The 24,713-nt window shown below is 38.9% G+C and overlaps 1 protein-coding gene across 7 annotated transcripts in view; it reads right to left on the bottom strand.

Annotated features, from left to right (window-relative positions):
* LOC124616037 overlaps positions 1-24,713 on the bottom strand; it is a 98,647-nt gene that overhangs the window by 52,966 nt on the left and 20,968 nt on the right. For 2 of the 7 annotated variants that reach the window (XM_047144260.1, XM_047144259.1), the window contains one exon: positions 5,711-5,855. The exons of 3 other annotated variants lie outside the window; for them this stretch is intronic. In XM_047144260.1, coding sequence (XP_047000216.1) covers positions 5,711-5,712 — 2 coding nt within the window. In that variant the 5' untranslated portion in view covers positions 5,713-5,855. Of the gene's footprint in view, positions 1-5,710; positions 5,856-12,036; positions 12,131-24,713 lie in introns of those variants that run through there. 2 more of the 7 variants (XM_047144261.1, XM_047144262.1) reach the window with 2 other exon arrangements.

The following is a 24,713-nucleotide window of genomic DNA, read 5'->3' as shown; positions in this document are numbered from 1 at the left end:
CAGTGTGTGAGTTGGCATGTTTCACTAGTCGACACAGATTCATGTTGTCACTTCTCATCTACATAACCACAGAGCCTTTTGTCTGAGGTCTGGATACTTCACTTTTTTCCCACAAAATGCCCAGTGATTACTGTTCATTTCTTGAAGCCATATTTTATATTTTTGACCACCACAAATAAAACCCTTACTTACATTATAATTTCTCCCCACTGCACAGTTTCCAGTGCTCTCTGCTTCATCAGTAATTTAGTAATTTTAAGTTTTTCTTTACTAGTGTATGAGCAATAACAAGAACTTGTACCCATAATTAACAAGTTAACATGTCATTAATACTTCACTTCTAACATGCTACTGATGCATTACAGACTGAATCTGCAACAATACTATAGTAAAACATGATCTATTGTTGGAGATGGAGCACTACCAGCCTTATTGCAATTAATCCACACACACCAGCTTTTCGTCCTTAAATTCAGAAAAAAAAGTGTGAATTATTCACATATATATGGTACGTATCTTGTTGATTTTGTTTCACTGTGATGTTCTTTGAGTCTTACATAAGAACATGCCCAGGTGAGTTTTTCAACTAAGCAATGAATCAAACTTGTGTTATCACATTATCACACACAATGTCAAACTTGCACAAAATTTGGTACATATTTGCCAAAATATCTGTTGCAAAACTGTTCCAATTCATATTCAGCCTTACACAAATGAACAACAGTTATAAACGTTTTACCTTTTATCATCGTAATCATCATCTTCCTTCAAAGTATTAGTTCTTTTTACTTGTTACTGTGTTGTCATGAAATTCTCCAACCATATTCTCATTTGTTAACATAGCAGTCTTACCCACTGTAATGGTAGTGTAGCATGGACTCTGGGATCATGCTTGAGCTGTTCCTTATAGAAGTTTCCTCTATTTGTTTTGGTAGTTTTGAATATATTGTGTGATTAACCCATTTTAAGTTCCTCCAATACATCTTCATTCCTTTTCTGATCCCATTTGGTGTACGCAGCTGTCCATCTCAAGAATTAGTCTTTAGTTTAGTCTTTGTCTTTTTGTATCATTTGTCTTTATTGTCCAGGCTTCACTGCCCTACCACAGCACAGATTTTGCTGTGGTCTTTTAAAGGAATGCTCTGGTGTGCTTCTCAACTAGCATATGTTTCATTACATTGTTTTGTACACCTGGTGGCTTTTCGGCTAGGGTTCTTTCTTCACACAAGGTTAGTTTATTAACATGTGAATGTATTCATTATTCATAGAATTTTATTTTCCAAACAAATATTATTTTGTAGTGGGCATTTTCTGCAGAAGGCCATGGCCATAATCTGTAAATTTTGTACAGAATGCTGTAGACCATCCTCTGAAGATACTTCAAAAGCTAACTCATACTTCTTACATATTATTTTCATAATTACATTTAAATAACTACAGTGAAGAAATTAATATTCGCAAAATCTTAAGTTTATCAGCAAGCATTTGAAAAATTCATTTTATTGCATATTGAATTTTATATATAAATTTGTGAAATTTTGTAATAAGCATTGACATAAGAAATATACAAAGTATGAATAAACTCATTAAGGTTTTTTTGCTCTCATTTACAAACATTCCACTGTTGAAGTATTATCCATAAAGATGTCTTTCAAATCATACTAAAGCTTATAACCAGAGACCAGAAGTTAGGATCATAAATCATTAAAAGCCCTTATAAATAGCTAAAATAGGCAATAAAAGACAATATAAAGAGCTTTACATTATACCTATTTATTTACAAGATTGCACTATTAACAATCATACAGTCAGCATATTTATGTTCAAATTGTGTTGTATTATATTTTTTATAGTAACTTTTAAGTCTTAAACAAAATGCTTATTGTACTTGACTGAAAATGAAATGTTTCCTGAAAGCCTATGCATTCAAAGGTGTATAACCTTACTGATTGTACATGTGAGCCAAATGCTCTTAAATTTCTGGAGTCATGTTGAGTCTCCAATTAGATAATACAGTCTTCATCTGAGAAAATGACCTCTAAATTTCTCCAGAGGTAACTGGAGCAACAGTAAAACTATGAACTATTGTGGGGTCCATCAAATACTGCAATAGAATTGTCACATTAAGAATTTTTGAAATGTTTCTAAGTTTGTCAAGAACAGGATTTTTCAAAAACAATGTTTTACAGTTTTTCCTAGGGAGCCCCATTTCCCTGACACACTCTCAAGTCTTTGCACTGCATCATCCACAATTTTCACCGACATTGTCAAAGGCCGCCCTACTTCTTGAAGATGGCAGATCACTCGTGGCAGGCTTACTGTCAAAAGTATGATCATATGCGGTATCCAATGAGATTTGTGACTAGTTTGATGACTTTTTCCTATGGAGAACGCAGCATGTTATCTTGGATGAAGAGTCACTGTCACATGTAGAAGTAACTTTGGGTGTGCCCAGGGAAGTGTGTTGAGACCTTTGCTGTTAATGCTGTATATCAGTGACAATGCAGACAATAGTAAAATCAGGCTTTTTGCAGATGATGCAGTTATCTATAATGAAGTACTGTCTGAAAGAAGCTGCAGCAATATTCAGTCAGATCTTGATAAGATTTCAGAGTGTTGTAGAGATTGGCAAGTTGCTTTAAATGTTCAGAAATGTTAAATTTTGCGTAGTAACCTATGACTATAATATCAATGAGTCACTGTTGAAATTGGACAACTCATGTAAATACCTAGGCATAAAATTTTGTAGGGACATGAGATGGAATGATTACAAAGGTTCAGACATGGGTAAATCAGTGGGTAAACTTCAATTTATTGGTAGAACACTGGGGAAGTGCAATCAGTCTGCAAAGAAGATAGCTTTCAAATCACTTGTGTAACCCACCCTAGAATATTGCTCAAGTGTATGGGACCTGTATCCAGATAGAACTAACAGGGGATGTTGAATTTATACAGAGAAGGGCAGCACAAATGGTCACAGGGTCGTTTAATCCTTGAGAGAGTGTCACAGAGATACTGAAGGAAATGAACTGGAAGACTCTTGAAGATAAACTTAAACTACACCAAGAAATTCAATTAACGAAGATACAAGAACAGACATTAAATTTATATCTCTAGGAATACTAAGACCCCCTACATATTGGTCACATAGGGATCATGAGTATAAGATTAGAATAATTACTGCTTGCACAGAGGCACTAAAACAAACATTATTCTCACATCCAATGGAACAGGAAGAGGCCATAATAATTTGCACCATGGGATGTATCCTCTGCCACGCATGCCACAGTGGTTTGCAGAGTCAGATGTAGATGTAGCTGTAGAAACCAATTTCTGCCACAATGATAGTCAAGTCATTTCTAGCTTCCAAAAGTTCAAGTTTATTTGCTGCTACAATTGAAACTGTTTCATCCTCCAGAGTGATCACCACCTTCATTATACTAGGAAAATTTTACAACATTTTCGCCCATTTACCAGGGTGTGGGCAATGTATGGCTATTAACTTTGAGCATGCTCACTAACACCAAGAGGGGATGGCCAAACATTGTTGTTCTTTAGCCCAACAACACAACGTTATAATGTTAATACCAAAGCCTTATATTAGCAGTGAGACATTAGTGAATAATTTAATAAAACAAGTACTGAGGCTGGGTCTGTTGGTCAAAACCCCAAAGGATAATAACGTTGCTCAAAACATATTGATTTTAAGTTTTATGTAAATCCATTTTAATTATTTTTTAGAGAAACACAGTGTTTGTGAATGGTGACGATAAACAGATAACTCACTGAATAACAGAACATTGTCTATCACCAGTGTAATCTTTGGTATTACTTTGTGCAGATGTAACATTATACACAGCAGCATGCACTAAATCAAAACGTAAAAGTCCTGGTTCATAAAAGTAACATTTGCAGTATACGCACCACCCATAGCATTACCAGCTCCAGACAAAATATCTCCACCAACATTCCAGATGCAAGGCAACAGACGAAAGACCACAAGCTCTGCCCTGCATGTTTATTTAAAGATTCACTCACATGACCACCCCTCAATTCAGTGCAGAAATATGTTTCATATGTTTATTTATTAGCCATTCAGCATGTTTACCAAACAATTGGCTTTGTCAAAATACGTTTTACATATTTCATATAAGTATAGTTATTACTAATTTTTACATTATACATAATGCATACATATACATATATACATCTTTTTAGTAGTTAGTGATTTGCGCATTTTACTCACATCATCATTTTACATACACATAAATACATATAAATACATAAACATCTTACTAATCAGACAATTTCAACAATAAACATTATACAGAATTAATTATATGGTTTTACATATTTAGTTAATGATAGTTATATTATTTTATTGTTTATACATTCCTTTCAAATTACTTCCAAGATATTCTTCAATTGAGTAATATGCTTTATTTTTGAGCCATGTGTCTAATACCTCCTTAAATTTAAAGTGGGTGTGGGTTTTGACAGATTGTGGCAGTCTATTATATAACTTTAGACTTAGGTGTTTGTGACTGTTGTGTGTCAGTGACAGCCTAGAATATTGTATATCAAGCATGCAGTTGTTTTGAGTGCTGTGCAAATGTAAATTCTTTCTCTGTGTGAATTGTTGTATATTTTCTTTTACGTATATTAAGCAGTTATACATATAGAGACTTGGGAGTGTCATTATGTTTAATATGCTGAAGTGCTCCTTACAGCTTTCTCTTGGACCCAATCCTTGTAAACATGTAATTGCTTTTTACTGTCAGATACTATCATCCTGACCACCATTCATAATTTTCAAAACAATTTCCAACAATTACTTATGATGAAACATATGAAAATCTTTGCAGTCTTTCAAAATCTCTTAACAAACTCATTCATACAATTTTTTAACAATTTTAGACAAATCACCACATTTGGTACTCTAGTCAAAACACTAACTTGATGTATTTTATAAGTCACAACTACAATTCAATACACATTGAATGTTATCGGAATATTAAGGAAAGAAACTCATGCTGATAAGATCATTTGTGTCTCTGTGGAGGAGTTCATAGTGATGACACTATTTAAACAAATAAACTAAATCATTTATAATAGTTTTTAGAGTTGTTTAATTAGAAAATTAATGTGTTCATTATGTTGCAGGCATTATCTGCTTTCATCTGGTGTATCATGAGTGTGACTTTCATGATTGAGTCAGTTATTACAATTTACTGTAAACAATAATGGTAATAATGTCAATATCTTTTTAACTATTAAAGCCCACAGCCGAGCTGTCAGATTTAGTTCATCCTGCAGCAGTCAAACTAGCTGTTTGTAACGTCACATACACTGCCTTCATATATGTCTGACATGCTGAGTCATACATGAAGTAGCACATACCACACCATTCACATAATGACAAGTAATACCAATCTTTTTTATATATTAACTGTGCCACAACTCATTTGATAATTTAGCAAGTGGTGAATCAATCAGCATGAGCATTATCTCTGGCATACATATACACATATTAACTTTAACAGAATTGATGTATCTGGATCTAAACACGTTGTTAATAATTTGATAATCAAGTCTTTGAAAGGACTGGCGACCAAAATGATTTTACACGAAATAAGACCAATATAAGTCTTTCTGCATGCAGCACTCAAGATTAGAATACGCTATCACTTTCACCTTTTTGGACACATACATACACACAGTTGTTCCTCTATTTGTGCCAGGTTGTTGCAGCTGGTTTCTTGTGTCCAAGTCAGTCTTGGTACAGTTGTACACTTTCCACACTCATCATTTTCAGCCAACAGTGCTGTGCCATCCATCACCAGTGAAGCCATACCCTATCAAAATGTCCAAATAAAACCCCCAATGAGTAAGTGTTCATTACTTTTTACCCATGTCTCCCCAGTGAACAGGCTACAGAAGCCCTTTCCTGGTTCACCATGTATCCACTGTGTTTAGATCTCTACTGAGACTTATCAATACAATACAAATGCTTACATATGTGTTAATACACATGAATATTTCCATATATTAACTGATAACAAACAAATCATTTTAAATTTTTAGATAATTTTTTTTGCATCCCACAAGTTACTCATGATACTAATTGACAAAATAAATAGTTAATTCTGGCTTTCACATCTGCACAAATAGCCACAAAACTAGATTAACCTAATCCCAAACCACTGATTCCCATGATTCTAAATCTGAACTTTATATTTACGTTCTGACACAAGAGGGAACAATCAAACAATGTACTGTGTGCATCCCAGTGTTCAGTCTTACCCCAATGCACCAGACTTAATCCCTATTAGTTATTTCCCATGACACAGTTGTTTTATCTAATGTTTCCCACGTTTATGCATATATCCTCATAACTCTTCCTTTACCTCTGATAATCATATCATTGTAAAGATTTAAATTTCCTTGTGTTCACTCATGTACCAATAACAAATCACTTATTTTTTTAATATACTGTAAACACACACATATCTTGTCATGAACAGCAAAATAGATTGCTACCTACTGTAAATAAGACAAGTCAAGTAGCAGACAGGCACAATTAAAAGAGACACACACAAAGATTTTGGCCATATGCTTCATAAGTAGAGAAGTATGAGGGGATGGGGGAGAGACGAATGCTGTCTGGTGCAGTGTGGACGGACTAGCCTGCCAACTGGTGCAGTGTCAGAAGGTTGTGGGGCAGGAAGGTGGGGAAGAAAAGGAGCAAAAATGGAAACAAGCAGGGAAAGATGGGTGCATGCGTTAGCACACATCTGCAAATAAAAAGGGTGGGAGATGAGAATGGGAAGGAGATGACAAGACAGAGTGGGTGGAAACTGCTGGGTAGAGGATGTGGGGACATTATGTTACCATAGGATGAGGCCAGGATAATTATGGGAGCGGAGAATGTGTGGTAAGGATAACTCCCATTGCCGCAGTTCAAAAACGCTGGTGGTTCACGAAAGAAGCCAGATTGCTTGAGTAGTGAAGCAGCCATTGAAATCAAGTGTGTTATGTTCCGCTGCATGTTGTGCCATATGGTGGTCTACTTCGCTCTTGGCTGTAGTTTGGCAGTGGCGATTCATCCTGTTGCACAGCTGGTTGGTAGTTATACCAATATAAAAAACTGTGACAAGATTGCAGCAGAGCTGGTAAATGACATAGCTGCATTCACAGGTGGCCCAGCTCCTGTTGGGTAGGATAAACCTGTCGCAGGACTGAAATTAGAAGTGCTGGGTGGGTGGACTGGGCATGTTTTGCACGCTTGGCTTCCATAGGGTTATGACCCTTGTGGCAAGAGTTGGGACTGGGAGTGGCATAGAGATGGACTAGGATGTTATGGAGGCTGGGTGAGTGAAGGAACACCACTTTAGGAGGTGTGAGAAGCATGTTGGGTAGGATGTCCTTCATTTCAGGGCATGATGATAGTTAATCAAAGCCCTGGCAAAGGATGTGGTACTGTTGTTCCAGTCCAGGGTGGTACTGGGTGATAAGGAGCACACTCCTTTGTGGTTGGTTCTTGTGGGAGGTTTGGGGGTGTGAGAGAAAATGACACAGGAGATCTTTTTGTGGACTAGGTCTGGGGGATGGTGGCTGTCTGTGAAGGTCTTGGTGAGACCCTCAGCATACTGAGCAAACGAGTTTTTCATCACTGCAGATACACTGTCCCCAGGTGGCCAGGTTATATGGGAGGGACTTTTTTGTGTGAAAAGGATGACAGCTGTCAAAAGGCAGGTACTGTTGGTGGTTGGTGGGTTTAATGTGGAAAGAGATGCAGATGACGCCATCAGAGAGGACGAGGTCAACATCTAGGAAGCTGGCATACTGGATTGAGGAGGACAATCTGAAGCATATGGGAGAGAAGGTGTTGAGGTTGTGAAGGAAGCAAGATAGGGTGTCTTGGCCCGAGTCCAGATCATGAAGATATCATCAATGAACCTGAACCAAACTAGGGGTTTGGTGCTTTGTGAGGCTAGGAAGGTCTCTAGATGGCTAATAAAAAGGTTGGCACAGGAGGCTGCCATGTGGGTGGCCATGGCTGTGCCATGGGTTTGTTTATATACCTTCCCTTTAAATGCCAAGTACTTGTGGGTTAGGAAAAAGATAGTAAGGTGTATAAGGTAGTGAGTTTGGAGTCTGAAAGACATTGGTAAAGGTAGTGTCCAATAGCAGTAAGACCATGGGCATGAGGAATGTTGGTGTAGAGAGAGGTGGCATCAACAGTGACGAGTGGGGATCCAAGAGGTAAATGGCTGGGAATGGTGAAGAGTCAGTAAAGAAGTGGTTGATGGCTTTGACATGGGAGGCTTGATTATGGGCAATTGGTTGGGGATGTTGGTCAGTGAGGGTCAAAATTCTTTTAGTGGGGGCACAATATCCAGCCACAATGGGCATCCAGGATTGTTGGATTTGTAGATTTTGGGGAGCATATAGAAGGTGTGTGTGTGGGATGTCATAAGGGTGAGGAGGGAAATGGATTTAGGGGAGATGTTCTGGGAAAGGCCTACAGTTTTAAGCACAGATTGAAGTTTGTGTTGGTCTTCTGGGATAGGATTCCTCTGGCAGACTGTATACGTGGAGGGGCCAGAAATTGATGGAGGCCTTCTGCCATATAGTCACCATGATTCATAACAACAGCGGTGGAACTTTTGTCTGCAGGTAGGATGATTGGGTCATGATTTGGTTTGAGGTTGTGTGTGGCTGTTCATATTTCTATTGAAAGGTTGGTGTTCTGAGGAAGGGACAGGTGGAAGAATGGCGAGTCTAAGTTGGAAGTGAGGAATTCCTGGAAGGTGACCAACAGGTGGTTAGGTGGGAGGAGGGGATGATCACAGTTGGATGGTGCTATTAACTGGAAGAGGATGGTTTAGTGTTGAAATTATGGTAGTTTTAGTTGGAGGGATTGGTGGCTAAGAAGTGCTTCCATTGCAGGGATCAGGAGAAGGAGAGTAGGTCTTTGACAAGTCCAGCATGGTTAAACTTGGGGTGTAGAGCAAAAGGTGAGGCCTTTGGATAAGACTGAAACTATTGTGGAGATGGGGGTTTTGGTGGAAAGGTTAACAACAGTGTTACAGGAATGTTTTGGCTCTGGACATGGTGCAGAGTTGGTAGGGAGTTTTGGGGTATGTGGCAAGATGAGAAGGTCAGCTAGGCAGGGTTTAGCTGCTATGAGGGGTGGACAAGGAGAAACACTGTGGGTACGATAGGGTTTGGATAGTGGTGCACCAAGAGGCAACAGTAGGATTTCAGTAGTTTGGATAACTTATGGAGGTGGTGTCTGGAATGCTTCTTCAGATGCTGGAGAGGAAGGAATTCTATTTCAGAGATATGCTGTATGGAGTAGGGATTGCAAAGTAGTAGTATGTTGCAGAGGGAGCAGAGATGGTTCTGGGATGTCTGTGCCATGGAGGTGTGTTTCTGTAGTACCAGGTTTGTGAGGGCCAGGGATTGGCAGAACCAGAAAAGATGTAGTCCATTGTGAAATGAGGGGTGGGATCCAGAGAAAGAAATCTTTACAGTTAGGCCAATTGGTGGGATTCCATGGTTTAGGCAGCATTTGAGAAACAGGATGTGGGACTGAGTTTTAGCCAGGGAAAGGGATTCTTTACCAAACTGGTGAAGAAAGATGGAAATGACACAGAAATATGTGAAATAAGTGTTGATGGTTGTGAGAGAAACTGGATACGCATAAAGACGAACAGAAACACGCACAGATATGTAAAAATATGCGAAAATATGTGAAACCTTGTTAAAATACAGACAAATATGTTAAAAACGTACAGAAATGTGGATGAAAATGGAGTGTGTGTGTGTGTGTGTGTGTGTGTGTGTGTGTGTGTGTTTTGCAATAAGTGAAGAGAGAGGGAGGAAGGATGGGTTAGGTCGAGGATCAAAAGTTCGTATGGCATGGGCATGTGTGGAAAAAAAAGCACTAAAGTATGTAAGGATGAGGGCTGAAGTGGGATCAATAGGAATAAATATAAATGTAAATTACTTAACTATACAACTTGGTAATAGATATAAAATTTATATACACTTCAGCGTACTGCATTCTCCCTATTCACTTTTCAGTATCCCTCCTCAGCTCAATTATACTTTGCAGACCTAAGGGCTTCTTTGACATTAGGTACACCAGTCTGTGGCATTGAGATGTGTCCACTCTGTTACTTCAAATGGCCCATGATAAAGTTCAAATAATTTTTTGGTTTCCCCATCAATTTCACTGCATTTTTCTTTACTTCTAAGACTATTTCCCCACTTAAGTTTAACTGTTCTTTATTTTCCATCACGTCTTTTCTTTCTTTCAGAATCTTTCTTTAGCAAATGTTATTAATGAGTGCATACCTCTCCTGCCCGGTTAAAAGGTTAGCTGAAGGAAACTCAATATTTTCTGCTATTAAATTATCAGGTTTTCTTCCTATCATCACTTCATATGGAGAGTAACTAGTCACTAGTGGCACTACTTTTAACTTATTTATAAGATTTTCAAATACAGTCACATGTCCCACCCAAGAAATGTGTTTTTCACTGCAGTAGGTGCTGCACAACCTACACAGTTCTTGCATGTGCACCTCAGCAGGATTGCTTGCCAGGTGGCACACTTATATCCTTGTGTGTCTAATGCCTGCCCTTTCTACAAATTTGTCCCACAGTTAGGAAGTAAATTGTGCTCCATTGTCTGATGTGATCGTTTCAGGCAATTTGACATTCACTATGCAGTCCTTTTCTACACTCATGCTCATAAATTAAGGATACTTGCAGAATGGGGTGCCACACAAAGTGGCACTACACAAAACTGGTACTAATAGTATAGGCACATAGGTAACACACGCGACACAGATCTGTAAGTCCACGGTACTGGTGATAAGTTGAGAAAACCATCCCGAAAAACACTTGCTACAATATGCCACTGTTTCCTGTGCATGTACCCGACATCAATATGGGATATGATCACCACGCACACATACACAAGCCGCACAATGGGTCGACATACTCTGGATCAGGTGGTCGAGCAGCTGCTGTGGTATAGCCTCCCATTCTTGCACCAGTGCCTGTTGGAGCACCTGAAGTGTTGTAGGGGTTTGAAGACGTGCAGCGATACACCGACCGAGAGCATCCCACACGTGCTCAATGGGGTTTAGGTCTGGAGAACAAGCAGGCCACTCCATTCGCCTGATATCTTCTGTTTCAAGGTACTCCTCAACAATGGCAGCTCAGTGGGGCTGTGCGTTATGATCCATCAGGAGGAAGGTGGAACCCACTGCACCCCTGAAAAGGCAGACATACTGGTGCAAAATGCTGTCCTGATACACCTGATCTGTTACAGTTCCTTTGTCAAAGACATGCAGGGGTGTACATGCACCAATCATAATCCCACCCAACACCAACAAACCACGGCCTCCATACAGGTCCCTTTCAAGGACATTAATGGGTTGGTATCTGGATCCTTGTTCACGCCAGATGAAAACTCGGCGAGAATCATTGTTCAGACTACACCTGGACTCGTCTGTGAACATAACCTGGAACCACTGTTCCAATGACCATGTACTGTGTTCTTGACACCAGGCTTTACGGGCTGTCTTGTGACCAGGGGTCAGTGGAATGCACCTTGCAGGTCTCTGGTTGAGTAAACCATGTCTGTTCAGTCATCTGTAGACTGTGTGTCTGGAGACAACTGTTCCAGTGGCTGCGGTAAGGTCCTAAGCAAGGCTACCTGCAGTACTCTGTGGCTATCTGTGGGCACTGATGGTGAGATACTGGTCTTCTTGTGGTATTGTACACTGTGAACGTCCTGTACTGTAGCACCTAGACATGTTTCCTGTCTGCTGGTCTCATTGCCATAATCTTGAGATCACACTTTGAGCACACGGAGGGCCCGTGCTATGACCTGCTGTATTTGACCAGCCTCCAGTCAACCTAGTATTCTACCCCTCATAACGTCATCAATATGTGTTCTTTGAGCCATTTTCAACACACAGTCACCATTAGCATGTCTGAAAACATCTGCACACTTACTCACTGCACCATACTCTGACATGCACCAACACACCTTTGCATATGTGGACTGCTGCCAGCGCCACTGTGCGACGACCGTAGGGCAAATGCACCGCATTGTCACACACGGAGGTGATTTAAACCTGCAAACAGCCCACCAGAGTGTTGTTTCACCATGTATCAGCATTATCCGTAATTTATGAGCATGAGTGTAGTTTATTAATTGCACTCTTCCTTGTGGCTCTTTTTAGAGGGTACAATTTGACATGTTTACAGGATACATCTGCTGCTAATAACATATACTTCAGTCCAATATGACCTGCTGGCAGGGGCCAAATTAATCGATAGCCAGTAACCCACCTGCTCTACTGCTGATGGTGTTCTGGATTTCTCTGAGCATAGCTACTGTGCCAAACAGCAATGTTATTAAGGATGACATGTTCCTGCATTATTTCTAAACACTTCTCTTCTCCACAGTCCCCATGGCCTTGATGAATATAATTAATTAATGTTTCCAGCTGTTCATCTGTGAAAAATTGCTTTCATTCTTCCCTTTTCAAAAATGTTTTGTCTAAATCATATAACGTATTTACTCGAATCTAATCCGCACATTTTTTCCGGTTTTTGTAATCCAAAAAACCACCTGCGGCTTAGAAACGAGTGCAAAGTAAGCGGAAGTTCTGAGAAATGTTGGTTGGTGCCGCCACAACTAACTTCTGCCGTTGAATACATGTAGCGCTACATAGGCATGCTTTGCAGGCACAAAAATAAATACTGGCGCCAAAACCTCTGTGACAGCAAATAAATTTTTAAAAAAAGGTGGAAGACGAGCTTTTTTCTCCGCCCTGAGTTTCGACCACTGTCTTTTCATACATTTGCATTTACATGCTTTGCAGGCACAAAAAAAAAAAAAAAAAAAAAAAAAAAAAAAAAAAAAAAAAAAAAAAAAAAAAAGGTTGGCCAGTGTGGCCGAGCGGTTAAAGGCGCTACAGTCTGGAGCCGCACGACCGCTACGGTCGCAGGTTCGAATCCTGCCTCGGGCATGGATGTGTGTGATGTCCTTAGGTTAGTTAGGTTTAAGTAGTTCTAAGTTCTAGGGGACTTATGACCACAGCAGTTGAGTCCCATAGTGCTCAGAGCCATTTGAACCAGGCACAAAAATAAATACTGGCACCAAAACCTCTGCGACAGCAAATAAATTAAAAAAAAAAGGTGGAAGACGAGCTTTTTTCTCCGCCCCGAGTTTCGACCACTGCCTTTTCGTACATTATCCAACGAAATAAATACAAATTCCATATTGTTCATCTTCGAATGTAGCAGCAATTCAATGTACTACGAAAATCCGACTGGCAAGACTGGGAAGTTTGTCAATATGGCCAACTCTAATTTCTGAATATTTTCCTACCTGTGAGAAGAGATGGTTGCTAATAGGAACTTTTATGAATTGTGAATCACATGCAGTATTCTCTTCACCATAAGAATAATACGAATATAAACATTTTTCCATGTATTCTTTTGTGTTTGCTGCTATCTCATTTAAATCCTGCCTGCCTAATGAACTTCGAAACTGGAGTGAGCCAACAGCAAACGCGGAAGAATACATATATCATGTTATGTTTATATTCGTACTATTCTTATGCCTAATAGTGATACAGTCAGAAATGAAGCACGGCAATTGATTAGATTTTTAAATCTAAGATTATTCTAATTTCTGTGCAGAATGTAATATACTAAAGAGATGTCTGCAAAGATTTTCAAATGGAGAAAAATTTTCGCTAAACTCTCGTTCAGAACATCATCCACCACACGCAGTCTATTATTTGGTTCTTGTTGATCATTATCAAAGAAAGCAGCAGTGTAAGTAACAACAAATAGCAATCTCTTGCCATTGTTTCGCTAATGAGACGATTCTTCTTTTTTTTCTGTTTTATTGTAAGCGGCGGTAGCGTGCACAAAAGCAAGCCATGCCGTGAGCGGTGACAGGCCGTAAACATTCATTATCAGAATGCGACAAACAATGCATGACACAGTACAGTAATGCATTTTCAGCTTAGAGTGACGTAAACACCTATAACAAAGAGAATGGCACTTATCAGATCAAAGAAAAATAAGCAATCTATTCAAACCAGACGAAGCACGTGAAAACGGATGGTATCCGTATAAATACGGACGGAGCGCCTGACGCATAGCAATGGTTATCTGGTAAAGCTTAACTGCTAAGCTTACGACTCGAACCAAACTACTGTAACTGTATCGTCATTCGTTCGACCTAAATTGTGTCTCATATTACAATGGACCAACTCTGTTTCGATTTGGAGGCACGGCCTAAAACTTTTCTCTCCCCTTGAATTTCGAGTCTCAAATTTCAGGTGCGGATTAGGTTCGGGAAATTTTTTTTCCTTGATTTCGAGTCTCATTTTTCAGGTGCGGCTTAGATTCGAGTGCAGCTTAGATTCGAGTAAATACGGTACCCCTATAAATCCTATAACACTGTTTAATTTTTTCATATCCTGTACACCGAAAATTAATGTTAACAAATTTCAATGTTGAATCCCTGTTTTGGAGCCTGCACATATCTTTGTATATTGCTTTCATCTACTTCTCTTCCCCAACACCTTTTATATACATTATTTGGAACTCTTTCTTAGACTTCATTTCCTCCTCACACTCTTCCTCTATGATTGGTAGATGGGACAAGGTATCTGTCACATTGTTGTCCATCTCTTTTATACAGGATGAATCACTAACTATTGCCACTAAGAGTAACTATGAAAGTATGATCGGGGCTGAAAAGTTTGTGGGACAAAAGTTGTATGGGACAACGGGGGCCATAATATGACATTGGTTTTTCGTTGCTAGGTAGGGTCACATCAGATATATGAAGGTCAACTTTGTTGTTTTAAATGGGATGCTATAGTTTGGTGCTTATTTTCTGATAGTGGCTATCGAGATGAATCCAATAATGTGTAACAGTAAGGTCTTTGTAGGTCAACAAAGGTCACAAAGGTGGCATGAATGTCCATTTACAGAAGATGTTTGAAGTGATGACCATTGGTATCAATGCAGTGCTGCAATATTCTTATCATGGATTGAGTGGTATTCCTTATCACATCAGCACTTATCGAAGCACGTGCTCTGACAATTCTCTCCCCATACCTTCAGGTATAGTTAGAACATCTTTATAAACAACGTCTTTTATGAATCCCCACAAGAAAAAATCCAGAGGTGTCAAGTCTGGTGAATGAGCCAGCCGTGACCCATCTGTTCCGTGTTCAATCCAACAATTTGGGAATTGTCTCTGCAACTCATTCCGAGCCATTAGCAAAAAATGTGCCGGACACCCATCGTGTTGATACCACACTCTGTTCCTTGTTCCTAAAGGTATTTCTTCCAAATACAGACATAATGTTTCTTGCAGGAATGTGGTGTACTTCTTACCACTATGATTTCCTTCAATTAAATAAGGGCCTATAATTCTGTCCTCCAGAATCCCACACCATACATTCACTGACCACCGTTTTTGGTGTGCAACATGCTGTAGCCAATGTGGACTTTAAGTTACCCAATAATGCGTAATGTGCAAATTATTATTTCAATCATTTGTGAATGTAGCCTCATCAGTAAATAAAATCAAATTAATAAATGTGTCATCCCTCTGAATCTGAAGTTGAGCCAACTGGTATAATTCAATATGATGCATACAATCTGTACCAGTGAATTCTTGGTGGAGACTGATATGGTAAGGATGATATTCATGGCGATGCAGAACACGAACAGCACTACTCTGGCTCATGCCACATTCCCTTGCAATTTGATGCAAACTAACACAAGGACCTCAAACAACAGTGGCAAGAGTACCAATTTCCATTTCCTCATTAGTAACTTTCCTTTGCCGGATATGTTTCTGATGCATTAAAGATCCAGTTGTTCTCAATTTATCATACACATATTTAAATGTATGACACATATTTAAATGTATGAGTGGTTTGTAGGATGAGCTACATGTGAGTGTGGCACAAGAAGGAGCAGGAAATACATAAAAATACATGAGAGTGATGCAGCGAGAGTAATCAAAAATAGATCTGCCATGTCTTATCTCTTCAATCACCCATTACATCCTAAAGTCCCACACATTCTCCACCAGGTTTTTGACTACCTCTTGCTGTGCCCTGAAATCAGGAATGTCCTACCCACTATCCTCCCCACCCCTCCCACAGTGGTACTCCACTGCCCACCGACCCTAATAACATCCTCATCCATCCTCACACAACCCATGCACCCAACCCATTGCCTGATGGCTCATATCCCTGTAATAGACCTACATGCAAGACCTGTCCCATACATCCTCCCATCACCAGGCACTCCAGTCTGGTCACAAGCATAACCTACCCCGTCAAAGGCTACCTGTGAAACCTGTCATGTTATCCACAAACTAAGCTGCAACCACTGTGCTGTATTCTATGTGGGCATGACAACCAATAAACTATCTATCCCCATAAGTGGCCACTGACCAACTGTGGCCAACAAACAGCTGGGCCACACCATTGCTGAACATGCTGCCCAACACAATACTCTTCATTTCAATGACTGCTTCACAGCATGTGCCATCTGGACCCTTCCCACCAACACCAGCTTATCTGAATTACGCAGATGGGAACTCTCCCTGGAATATATCATACATTCCCATAACCCTCCTAGCCTCAGACTTTGTTAGTCATTGTTCTTACCATCTAGCCCCTTCCCTGTTCCTATTCCAGCACTACACTGCCCTCTATTCTGCCAGCACACCCACAGTATTTTTACTTCTCTCCTTTTCCACTATCCTCTCCACCCTCCACCCCCCACCCAGCTTCCAACCTCCCAACTGCACCTAGCTGCCCTACCCACTCTCCACATCATCTGCTTATGCCCTCACAAGCAGCATTTTACCACCCCACAACCCTGATGCAGCTATCCCTCCCCCTCCCTGCCTCAGCATCCTGCTTAACCCCTCCACCTGATTGCTTCTCTTATTGTGCACTGCTGCTCACAATCTCACCTCATCAGCCAAAGACTGTGATTATGAATGTGTCAGCTGCATTTGCATGTGTGTGTGTGTGTGTGTGTGTGTGTGTGTGTGTGTGTGTGTGTGAGTGAGTGAGTGAGTGAGTATTGTCTGTTTCCCACAAAGGCCTTGTTGACTGATAGTTCACTTTTTGATAGCCTTTCTGTGACTCAGCATTTCCACTATATGGTGAGTAGCAACTATCCCTTTCATAATACTGAAACATTCCATCCTGGATGTTCCACTGTTTGAGTTTGCGTGACGGCATTTCTTCCATCCCGTAAACCAGTGCTGTTTCTCTCTGATACAATTTTCTAATGCATTATTATGCTCAGTGTGCACCCACCTTTCTCTTCTTTCCTATGTTTCTTTTGTCACCTTCCAAACTTCACAGTATGCTCAACTTATCAGGCACACTGTAAGAACAATCTCAGCTGCACACAACTGATGGTTACACAACCACACTGATTATTGGAGCAACATTTCATGTCCCTCAATATTGCTGCCGTTATCATTAACCCTATACCTTCAAATTGATCACTCTTCCTGCGTCACTCTCACATATTTTCCCATGTTATATCCAATACCTTCCTGTGCCACATACACATCACATCCTATCAACAGCCCCCCCCCCCCCTTCTAACATCGTCTAATCTAGTCACAACTGCCATCCCCCTTCTCAAACTTCACCGAGCTGCACACACACTACAATCTTTTTATTCATTTTTTTTATTTGATCTCATTGTGCCTTCAGACCAATTTCAGTTGGTTTTTGCCTTTCACTATCTGGCCAACTTCCACAGATTTCATCTTGTTTCCCTTTGATTTATCTGTTTCATCATTTTAGCGATTTTTTGCACCTATTTCAGTGTATTTTTGCAAACTGTTTCGGGTGTGTTTCTACATTATTTGCGTATTTTTATGTATTTTTTTGTCTTCCACCATGGATCCTTGCTCCTTCCATCTGCGTCAATGCAGAAAACTTTCCTTATCCCTAGACAGAAACCAGTCCCACAAAGTATCCCTGCATTGTTGCTTGGCTCATGGAATCCCCTCAAGTAGCCTTACCACCAAATTACGTATCTCTGGCTGCCACCCTTTCTTCCACAATAACCTCCATCTGTTCATATTCCACCAGTCCTTAACCCTAACCAACATAGTCGTGCAAAATCATATCAGTCAGGCCCAAACCTCCTTGCAATACCTCCTTTCCATTCATAATATTCTCCTGTTATGCAATTCCAAATTCCTGGATCCCACATCGCACCCTACCAATCAGACTCAACCAAAGACCAATGTTGAACCCTGGCTGACTCAATTCACTCCTCCATCCAACCATAATCCATGCCCACTGCCCCCAAATCACCCCGTTAACTTTCCAGAATTTCTTAACCTCTATAACATTCCCCTTGGATCGTTACATTTAACTTTCTATTGCATGGAGATCATTTTATAAAAGAAGATAACAGTTTCCAACTTCACAAAATTTATTGACAACTGAACTGCATACTTGTCATGTTAACAAAACACTGACTGACATACTTCACAGATCTCTTTGACCGGCTGACAAAACAACTCAACAACTGACTAACTTGCAGCATCACTGCTTTTCTTTATATAGAACTTTAACAATAAATTTCAAAATAACTCATTATTAATTTAGTACAATTTTGATGTTACAATTAAAATTTACAAAACGTAAAGAAACTGATGTTACAGCTGAATAAGGTATAAAATACAATATTAATTGACATAATTTTTATAGTATCATCTGAACTTTAATTACAATAATGTCTCTTGTATTATTTTAGTTATGTAATTAATTACAGTTTGGATTCAGTTTTTTTCAGTATATTCCACTATACAGTATATTTGATCCCCCGATCTCATTTAACTCTTTATCTTATCAAACATGAACTCACAGACTGTTCATCATCACACCATCTTGTAATAACCAACTTTTCACAAAATGTCTTTTGTCACAGTGCAACTTGTCCATGTAGTAACACGTGTACATCTTTAACATTGTCCATTTGTATATCTCATTAGCAGATTCATAAAATCATGATCATGCCTGTAATTCTCAAAGAACCACCCACAAAATCAAATACATGCTCTACAGAGTATAACTACAACTGGTCAATTACTACTGTAGGAAAGGCAAATTTAGTACACAATTTACATCTTCAAATTATTCCTCAAATAAAGTCACTCAATAGTCATATTACATACAGGAAACTTATACTACAGAGAATGGATAGTATTTTCAGTAAGAGATAACTTCATTACAGGTTTATAGATGAGTAAAAGTGTAGCATCCAAAAAACGAAAAGAAGAAAATAGAATGCTTCATGGCTCGGAGACCTAGTGCTCGCCACACACTTGACACAAAGAAATGGTGTCCTCTTGAGGGCTTTTTCATGATCTCATTTCTCTTGGTGTTTGACACTTGCTTATAGGGTTTCAGTTCAGTTACATTACGTAGACCAAATAACCTTCCAGACTTCGGATACACTAACCTGTATGCATTTGGGTGTGGCATAGACTGAATTTTGATTGGACCAATGTAGATGTCAAAGAATTTTTTAAATTCATTACTTGTAGCCTTGGATTTTTCATGTATCTTCATCAGGACCAGATCATTGATTTTAAAATTTGTAGGTTTCAGCTTCTTATCATGTTTGTTTTTCCTCAATTTCCCTTGTTGTTCCATTACTTTCTTGACTATTTCTTCTCTTTCCTGTGGACTCATAGCCTTACATGCTGAGAATTCAATTAATTCATTGATCAGATTCGGTGGTTTCTTGTGATACATTATTTCATATGGGCAGAACCCAGTAGACGAATCGCATAAACTGTTTAGCACATCTTCAAAGCTGTCTACATACTCTATCCAACTTACATGATTTTTGTTGCATTAAGTTCTGAATAATCTCCCCATTTCTCTCATGTAACATTCAGCTGTATCGCTTGACGTGTGCTATGCAGATATCAGAATATGGTTCATGTTCTCATCCTCAACAAATGTTTTCCAAAGTTTAGAAGTAAATTATGCTGCATTGTCAGAAAGTATGCTCTTTGGTTTTCCTACCTTTGTGAAATAGTCTCTTCTAATTTTCAAAACGATGTTCTTACTTGTGGCTTTCTTCAACGGATATAGTTTAATGAATTTTGAAAAAAGATCCACCATGACAAATATGTAACAAAATCCTCCTTTAGCCTTAGGAAATGATCCATAAAGATCAACTGCTACAAGTTGTAGTTGTTCTTTTGGCAAGATGTTTTGCATACATCCTTTGTAGGTTTGATTACTAACCTTTACCCTCTGGCACTTGTCACATGTAGATAATTGCTTCCTCACTCTCCTGGCAATATTGTAAAAGTACACATTTTCTTGGATCTTTTGGATCCATTTCAGTGTCCCACAATGTCCAAAAGTCTCATGTACATACTTTATCAATGCTTCAAAACATTGATCTAGCCAACACAATCTCCAAGCATCACTGTCTGCACTGTACCTTCTGAAAAGTATACCCTTGTGCACTTTATAATACTGCTCTACTTTTTCATATCCTCTCTTACCCAGACAACTTTTAACTAACTTCCTGATGGAATCATGGTTCTGATATCTAAGGATGTCATTACAAATTTTCCTAATTTCATTCTCATCTTTTGCCCCCTTTAGATACATAATCCGAAATTCCGTTTCACACTCTTCACTGTTATTTTCACCTTCTCCTCCCATTGGCAATCTTGACAGAACATCAGCAATTAGATTTTCTTCACCTTTTATACACTTCACCATACCCAACTCGGATCTACATACTTACAACATAAGAAAGTGCAATGACATTCATATAAAAAGAGTTAACAAGGCTTTGGCGGAGAAACAAACAAACATACAAGGAAGTAGATTGTATAACAAACTACCGGTAAAGATAAAAGAAATAAAAAAATTGTCTTCATTTAAAGAAGCAGTATTCAAATTTTTAATGACCAACTGCTATTATAGTGTAAAAGAATACCTGGAATAGCTCCATACTAAACAATTATATTTATGTACTCTGTGCCAATAGTAATTTTTATCTGACTGTTGCTATGATCTAAATAAATAATATGTACAAAAGTGCTAGAATTGTATGTGTTATATCTAAATATCAACTGTGTATTCCATGTAAGAAGTCTTTCTCATACATCAATGTAAATAATCAAAGTTCAAAGTTGTACATGCTATTTCAATGTGGTCTGATGTTACGTAGTCTACTATGCACATCTGTATTTTGTATAGTATTGTTCACCCTATATGTGTGTATATATATATACTATGTATTTTTTTGACGAAATCCATGCAATGTAAATTGTCTCTGGATGAATAAACTACTACTACTGCTACTACTACTACATATAGTTGAACTGCTAGAGGAATAGTGCCCACCTGGTTCTCCTGCTCTGATGCAAAGTACACTCTTGAATATAGATCAAAGCCTTATGGTCTGTGTATACTACTACTTGATGTCCTAACAAGTAATTCTTGAACTTGGTGAGAGCCCAATAAACTACTAACTATTCTTTTTCAGTGACAGTATATGACTTCTCATGTTTTTGTAAAGTTCTACTGGCAAAGGCTATTGATCTATGCTCCAACACACCATCTACAATCTTTTCTTGGAACAAATGAGCTCCCAGTCCATAGTCACTGATGTTAGTCATAATGCAAAATGGCTCTGTAAGATTAGGTCTGTATAACATTTTACTATTGCCCATCTGTCCTGACAATCATTGTCCCATACCCAAATGGTGTTCTTCTTCAACAAGTTGTTCAAACATGGTGCTTTTAAAGCTTGATTACCGACAAACTTCTAGTAGTAACCACAAATTCTGTAGAATGATTTAAGTTGTTTCTTAGTCTTGGACACAGGAAATTTTGCAATGGCTTCAAGGTTTTCTTCATCAGGCAAGATTCCTTCTTCTGATATGGTATGGCCTAAAAATTTGAGAAGTTTAACTGCAAATTTGCACTTCTCTAGTTTCAATGACATGCCGCCCTGTCTCAGTCTGTAACACACTTCACCCAACAAAGGTATATGTTCTTCCCAACTCTCTCCTGTTACAAGTATGTCATCAACATAAAGGAATAGTTTGCTTAACAGTTCTTTTCCTAGAACAAAATCCAGTGCTCGGATAAATTCTGCAACTGATACATCAAGGCCAAATGGTACAACACAATAGCAATAACATCTTCCTCCATACAAAAATGCAGTATATTTTATGGACTGAATCTTCGATGGTACCGGATGGAAACCTAAACTAGACATGTAATTCATATGTTCAAACTTATGTAATAACTCATCTATGTTCTCTGGGTTTCCCTCTCAAGGTATTTGTTTAAATGTCTTGAATCGAGCACAAGTCTTACGCCACCATCACGTTTGGAAACTACCACCAACAGGTTATTGAATGCACTATTGCACCTTTCAATTACTTCCCATTCTTCCATCTTTTGTAGTTCTTTCTCCACAACTTTTCTTTTTGAGATGGGTACTCCATATGGTTTGATGAAAAATGGTTCATGATGTTTTACATTCATAGTTTGTAGTGGTTTGAGAATTTCGGGGTAAATTCTAGAGACAGTCATACTTCCACCATCTCAAACACACATTATTTCAAAGATGAGTGTGTGAAAGTGGAACTATGTCTACTGCGCCATGATTATGTGTGTGCAGGACTGGCATGTATTGGACAGTTGATCAGCACGGGCAGGTAGTCACAGCGCTCGCCTCAGAAGTTACACGCCCAGCACAAGGAGCAAATGTGACGTTCCATGATGGTGCTACATCAGTCGTTATTAAGAACAGTTAATTGTTGTTAAGGAGAAGAAAAGACACTTACTTATTCACTTACTTTCGTGAGGTCCAGATGGCGGATTTGCTAGAGCTTTCTAGATTGTATTTGTTATAAAGTATGTAAGAGTATCTGTGAGACCAGTAATTGTTGGGCTTACAAAAAATGAATCATTTATGTGGTGTCTTATTTGTGGAAGTGAAAATAAGTGAGGTTGGTTTAAAAGTATCCTGAGTGTACAGAGTTATTTTAAGAATATAAAAAATTCCTCCAAAACAGCACCTTATCTTCGGAGAAGAATTTGGGCAGACAATCGCAGCTGGCTATCCTGAAAAGATGGTCACTGAAAGAGCTCCACATAACCTCAATAATAAACTGTGAGTGTGAGTCTGGCACACCAGCACCACACTTCTCCCTCTAGTTGCCGGAAACTGCCAGAATGTGGCGACTGTGACAGGACTCGAAAAGGAGGAATTTTTTTAAGAGTAAATTGAGACAAGAAGAAGTTGAGAGTTGTCATAGCAAACCTTAATATCAAGACAGAGAAATTGGTTCATAGGATTCAATTAAGAAGATTTGGGTGTTGGAAGAAAGCAGTCCTCACACACGCAGTAACCAGCCGACGTCGACGCAGTAACAAGCTGACATCGACGCACTAACCAGCCGATGTCGACGCAGTAACCAGCTGCCACTGATGCCAATGCAGTAACCTGCCACCGTTGCTGGTTGCCATTTGAGTTGCTGACTTTGCCTGCCAACTCGGATGCTGCGACCAACGTTCAATGCTACTGGCGCCCGTGCTATTCACTGGTGCCGATTCTAACCTCACCAGTGCAGCGTAGAACTCTATGCCGGTTGAGCTAAAGACAATAACTATTTGAATGTAATGTAGTGTGGTCATTATTCACAGAGGTCGTTTTTTAATGTTCACAAGGTCAAAAAAAGAATAAAAATATGGAGTAGGAACAACTACCAACAGAAAGTTCTGAACCGGTCATGGCCATAAGAATTAGTAGAGAGATCCTAGATTGCACTAAATAAGCAAATTTAATAACTGCCAAATTTCCTCTTAAGTGATAAATTAGATAATGATTCAGCTTCTTCAAGGCAAGAACTAAATGCTCAAAATTCTTCGTTAAGGGAAAAAGTAGAGAGACAAAGTGTAGCTGCAACTGCTCAAATTGACTCCTTGAGAAATGAAATAAGTACAACTTTAAGTGAAAAACTAGAAGCACAGGTTGAAGCTTTAAATTCTAAATTTGAGGTGTTAAATGATAAAGTGGAAAATTTATGAGTAGATTTAAAGAATGAATTAAGTAATTCTTTAACTGTACAAATAAATCATATGTTTACAGACTTTAACCAAAAGCAGGATGATCAATTTCAGCAGTTGACCCAGAAATTGGAATTTGATATTGAAGGCATGTATAATTTAATGAAAAATTAGGATCATTTCAAAATGTATGTAATGTTACATTCGATGCAGTGAAACAAAGACTACACACCTTAAAAGATAGCATCAAAAGACAGGATAAACTTATCCCTATTGCCCAATTGCAAATTGCAGGAGTCAAGTTACGTGCTGCTCAGGCTGGCACAGGATATCTATCTTTCCAGAGCTCCCTTATTACTCAGTCCTGTAACATTCAGATGAAATAAGCTAATCTTACTTTTCTGTTCATTCTCAAGCACTTTGTTGGGCTCTCCTCTTATTTTGATTTCTTTCATAACAGGGTGTGTTAATCCTGATCCTACTTTATTAACACCTGGTCTCAAAGACATGAATTTCACAAGATGAGTGTGCACATTGCTT

The sequence above is a fragment of the Schistocerca americana genome, chromosome 5 (assembly GCF_021461395.2).
Source record: "Schistocerca americana isolate TAMUIC-IGC-003095 chromosome 5, iqSchAmer2.1, whole genome shotgun sequence".
Lineage (NCBI taxonomy): Eukaryota > Metazoa > Arthropoda > Insecta > Orthoptera > Acrididae > Schistocerca > Schistocerca americana.
The sequence above is the reverse complement of the archived record's forward strand: the minus strand, read 5'-3'. Positions and strand labels throughout refer to the sequence as shown.